Source organism: Limulus polyphemus, unplaced genomic scaffold (assembly GCF_000517525.1).
Source record: "Limulus polyphemus unplaced genomic scaffold, Limulus_polyphemus-2.1.2 Scaffold1733, whole genome shotgun sequence".
NCBI classification, from domain to species: domain Eukaryota; kingdom Metazoa; phylum Arthropoda; class Merostomata; order Xiphosura; family Limulidae; genus Limulus; species Limulus polyphemus.
This window is the reverse complement of record NW_013667343.1, coordinates 64,256-69,908: the sequence shown is the minus strand read 5'-3', so window position 1 is coordinate 69,908 and position 5,653 is coordinate 64,256. Positions and strand designations below refer to the sequence as shown.

The 5,653-nt window shown below is 33.4% G+C and overlaps 1 protein-coding gene across 1 annotated transcript in view; it reads left to right on the top strand.

Moving 5' to 3' along the window:
* LOC106464748 (neurotactin-like) overlaps positions 1–721 on the top strand; it is a 12,524-nt gene extending 11,803 nt beyond the window's left edge. Inside the window, exon 6 of the mRNA XM_022392539.1 lies at positions 311–721. Within this exon, the coding sequence (XP_022248247.1) occupies positions 311–721 (411 nt within the window). The remainder of the gene's footprint in view (positions 1–310) is intronic.
* The last annotated feature ends 4,932 nt before the right edge of the window (positions 722–5,653 follow it).

The following is a 5,653-nucleotide window of genomic DNA, read 5'->3' as shown; positions in this document are numbered from 1 at the left end:
ACTAGAGGGAAGAGAGCTAGTCATCACCACCCACCGCCAACTCTTGGGCTACTCTTTTACCAACGAATAGTGGGATTGACCGTCACCTTTTAACGCCCCACGGCTGAAAGGGCGAGCATCTTTGGTGTGACAGGGATTCGAACCCGCGACTCTCAGATTGCGAGTCGAGTGCCTTAACCACCTGGCCATCATTATTAATTAATCGGCTAAAACCCTAAATTTATGAAATTGGATCATTCATAATACAACAGTTTTCGTAACAAACGAAATTAAATTATTGCTTTAATTATATGCAAATTTTTTCTCTTAGGTCTCAGATGTTCGAGCTGTTTGTCCTATCCAGGACTTGACCGACAAGGCATCTAACCAGCTAGAATCCAGTGTTTATTCCTACATTATCGACTACATTCCCAGTAAGGCCATTAAAATTGCAAACAAAACTCTTCCTCAAGTTGCCTTCAGTGGATTAGACATTATAGCCATCTTTGATTTGCTCCATAAATACATTTTTGAGCCCACTGATGCGGACATTAAGTTCCAAAGAATCATACAAGAACTTTTCTATACGTTCGTTCATACTGGTAAACCTTTCCTTGGTTATTCTCCACTGAAAAAAGCAGCTTATATCAACTTTATTGGAGAGGTTGTTAATGCGAAGATGGCGCCTTACGAAAACTGTCACGTATGGGAAGATTTTCTGATGTTTGGAAATATTAATTGAGTAAATATGCTTTTCCGAGGTTTTAGAGAGTTCAAAATTGTAAGAGCATTTGGCACATTGTACGATATAAAATAAAAATGTCAAATTTCTGTTAAGTGAAAGCATATTAATAATGTTGAAATTTGCTTAGCATAAATCATTCATTTTCATATTTAAATATCATCTTATAATAATCATAAGTTTATACTGTAGTTTGTCACAAAAGTCGTACAGGTGTACGCATAGGTTTTATAGATTACAACTAAAAATTTATAAAATATTATCTTGAAGTTCGAAAACGGAAACAAACAAAACAACAACTGTCACTTGTTAAACTATCTTCTTTGAGAACATATATCCACGTCACTCTCAAGTTTTTTCTTTATTAATCTTTGATCTACACAATGATCTAGTCGTTTTGTTATATTGAATTTTTAGAACGAACTCAAAAGCGGGAATTGCAAATGGGTGACGAAAATAATATATTTGAACACACACAAACATATATAGTGAGTTTGACCATCCTGTTTTCTTTTAAATATTAAATGTTAATGTCTACTAATAGGAAAAGCACAAGTCTCTTGTTCAGGGCGTTATGAAGAGACATTATTTCCTAACACTCATACTCATAATGGAATACTTAAATTTCGCAAGCTGTAAGATAACAGTCTATGTTTCCTGCTATCATATACCATATTGTTACGTCTCTGATTGTTTGTTAATTTTCCGTAGAAATTCTTTCCGAGAAACTTCAGCGATACTAGTTCTTTTTTAAATAAAACTAGTTTATTATTTCTCAGTTTAACTTTGCAAAACACTTAATTTCCACAGGCACTTTAACTTAAACACACGTTATAATTCACAACGATTCACGCCCATTACTTACGGTCACTACCGCGCTTGACTCAATTGTCCCTCTCTGTCTGTCTGCAATTCTATTCCCCATTAATTTCGCTTTATCTGGCACACTTATATACAAGAATAGAGGGCGCCTAGCAAATACTGGATTATTCGTGATGTTCCCCGATCCTTCTAGAATAACATGACGTGTTACTAGCGTCACGTGACTTCCGTTGTCTTAACAATATTATAAATACAAATGCTTCGATTACACTAGTTTGTTTTAAGAAATTGAAAAAGTTTTGTGTGAAAAGAACATTGATGTATAGTTCTACGAAGGCACAGAGTAATTTTGATACTATTAAGTAATTGAAAAAATTATGATTACGAATGTTGAGATAATAGATCATATTATCATAATAAATATTTAAATTGCAATCAAAATCTATTAAGCCTTAAATTAAAATGCATATTAATTTTTGAAATAATAAAGTGTTCACAAGAACAATATATGAATAAAACAATTTGGAATCATAAAATAATAAGCAGGAAAATAAAAAATAATGAACGGGAAGCAGAAATAATAGACAAATAGGCAGGAAAGTGGAAAAACAGCGAACGGAAAGCAGAAATAATAGACAAATAGGCAGGAGAGTGGAAAAACAGCGAACGGAAAGCAGAAATAATAGACAAATAGGCAGGAAAGTGGAAAAATAACGAATGGAAAACAGAAATAATAGACAAATAGGCAGGAAAGTGGAAAACGGCGAACGCGAGGCAGAAGTAATAAAAAAATATTCAAGAAAAGTGGATGAACAGCAAACTGGAAACACAAATAGTGGACAAATAGTCAGAAAAAGGGAAAAACAGCGAATGGGTTTGTTTGTTTGTTTGAATAGTGGGATTGACCGTCACATTATAACGCCCCCATGGCTGAAAGGGCGAGCATGTTTGGTGGGACGGGGATACGAACCCAAACAGCGAATGGGAGGCAGAAGTAAAAACAAATATTCAAGAAAAGGGGAAGAACAGGAAACTGGAAGCACAACTAATGGACAAATAGACAGGAAAGAGGGAAAACAACGAATGTGAGGCAGAAGTTTGTTTGTTGTTGTTGTTTTTTTTTTTGGAATTTTCAAAGCTAAAGTCTTCAAATTGAATTATACGAGTTCGTAGGAAAATGTCAACTTTAACTTTTTCAATTAAATTGTATTTGTGAATAGCTGTACCTGAACAACTTTAAAGCTATGAATCAACATTTATTTATAATTTAAAATATTGTACTGATACATGCTATCGGTGGAAAGATATTTGAACATGGCCAGGTGGTTGGGGCGCTCGACTCGCAATCTGAGGGTTTCGGGTTCGAATCCCCGTCACACCAAACACGCTCGCCCTTTCAGCCGTTGGGGCGTTACAATGTGACAGTCAATCCCACTATTCGTTGGTAAAAGAGTAGCCCAAGTGTTGGCGGTGGGTGGTGATGACTAGCTGCCTTCCCTCTAGTCTTACACTGCTAAATGAGGGATGGCTAGCGCAGATAGCCCTCGTGTAGCTTTGCGCGAAATTCAAAACAAACAAACATTAAACGGGTTATGACAAATTCCCATTTTAAAATTTATCTTCTTCAAGATATAATTTACAAACTTAACCTTGAATTTTTCGCTTTAAAATGATAAAAAATATTAAGAAAACATTGATAAAGCATTTATTAGTTCAATTCGGTTGCTTTGCTCATATATTTCGAAAGATTAATGTTTCTGCATGTTTCTAAACATTAAAGATTTCAAAAATAAGAAGGAAGATAATATAATAAGTTATCGTGAGATGGAATCGCTAATTGCGTTTAGAAACAGGCAAACGACGTTTACTTGGCTACTGCACTCCTACATTTACCCCCAAGTGGCACAGCGGTATGTCTGCGGACTTATAACGCTAAAATCTGGGATTCGATACCCGTGGTGGGCAGAGTACAGATAGCCCATTGTGTAACTTTGTGTTTAACTTCAAATAAACACGCTCATACGTTTTGATTTAATCAATTCTTGATAATATTGAAATGAAATTTTAAAAACCAAACGCTTAAAATAATATCTGTTTATTTTAATATTTTAAACTGTAAAGAAGTAGCTAAAAACCTGAATAAATTCTTTGGGCAAATATGTTTAATATTTAATGATGAGTGGCTTTTGTTGGCAGACGTAGCTATTGTGTACGTAACATATACTCCATTGTCTTTACTCAGGTATTGTCTAAATCAAGATGTGAATAATAAAGAACAAGACGAATGTCAATATGTTTTTACTTTGGCAATTTTCTTATCCAGTGTTTATACGCAAGTAACTTCTTCATTAATTGTGTTTTACTAAAACTTGTCCATAACAATCAAAGCAGCATATTTCTGAATACAGCAGATTTTCCTATAATAGAAAATTATTGACGCTGCTTCATTAAAGATTTATTAAAGTTGCATTACTTGTAGAAGTAATGGTCTAAGAAACAATACATATTTCAATGTTAAAGTTCAAATTCACAGAATAACGTCCGTCGACATAAATGGTAGCAATTACGGACAACAAGAACCTAGTGGTATTTAAATAAGAAAGAAATTTTCAAAAGGTATTATTTTCTTTTTTCTTGTCGCATGGATTTCTCTATATAAAGACACCAAGTTAATTAAAATACTAATATTAGTATTATTAATTCAAACAGCTTAGATTATTAAAAATCTTACGGTTTAGACGCCAAAAGCTGGCGAAGTATTGAAAATTAAATACCAATAGGCCTAAAATTTCTGATAAAAATTAAGTAAACTTCAGAAGTATTTTTCTTTGTTGTTGTTGTTCACACTTCTTTTAGTTTTTCCATTTCGGATTCGAAATCAAATTATGTAAAAATAGCATTTAAGATCTATCTATTGTCTCCAAAAAGTTCACTCTCCAACAGACCTTTCGTTAAATTCCAAAAACCGTCAGTTTTTTTTAAACATTATTTTCATGTGCAGTATAAGCTTTTAAAAGTCAAACTCTGAAAGCTGGCGAAGCATCAGAAACCAATAGGTCTAACACTTTTGATAATATTCACGTAAACTGCAGATTGATAAATTTTTTCAAGAAGGCAGTGACTGTTTTAAGATAAAATATAGATCTGAAATGCTATTTTTACACAGCTCTGATGGAAATCCGAAGTCGCCAAATTAAGAGGTGTAACGAATTTGTTCTTATGTATTTATTTTAATATCAACGTTGTTTAGATTAAGTTTATATTTAAAAACATGCATAGCTTATAGTGTTCGATATGTATTGCGAAACTCACGTCTATTCTCCAAAGTTGCAAAAGATTCTCGAGAGTAAGAAACAAAAGTATATGTGTGTACGTGAACGCTTTAATCAGTACTGTTACGTAAGACTGAATTTTCTAGAAAACCTTCCCACGGCTATAAGTATAACCAACGCGACGCGCCAAAAGGAGAGTGTCTATAATTAGTTCGCTATAGCCAGTGAGCTATAAACTTCAAAAGCTACAACTGTAATTGTTATAAGGTTTACCAATCGGAAAACTTCAGATATTTGACCAGGAGCATTTACAAAGTTCGAACATTACAACTCATTTAACTTCAGTGGATTCACATCGGACATTAATACTTTTACGAAAACATTATTTATCTAACGGCATCGATAGAAACTCAATTTCTAATAGGTGTATGAACAGTGTGAAGACTACAGGGCTAGCTAGCTCGCCGTTAAGCGAAACATACCTACATAAACTCGTAATTAACTCGCTCATCGTGAACCCTCGATAAGATATCGAAGAAGTTCCAGACTAAAAGTAAAAGGAAGACTTTATATTACTTGTAAGTTTGTGAAACTTTTGTTTATGAATCATTGTTTGTAATAGCTATTTGTAATAATTGTTATTGTAAATTGTATTGTTGTGTATATATTAAAACGTATTTGTGTTAAAAAAGAAAACGGTGTGTATCAATCTTGTTGGCAAATATCGTAAACTGACTATATATCGGCTTTAAAAACTAAATCCAAAGTACAATTTAACTACAAAATTTAAATTATCAGTTAACTCGGCTTCGGACTATTCGAAATTCTAATACGTAAC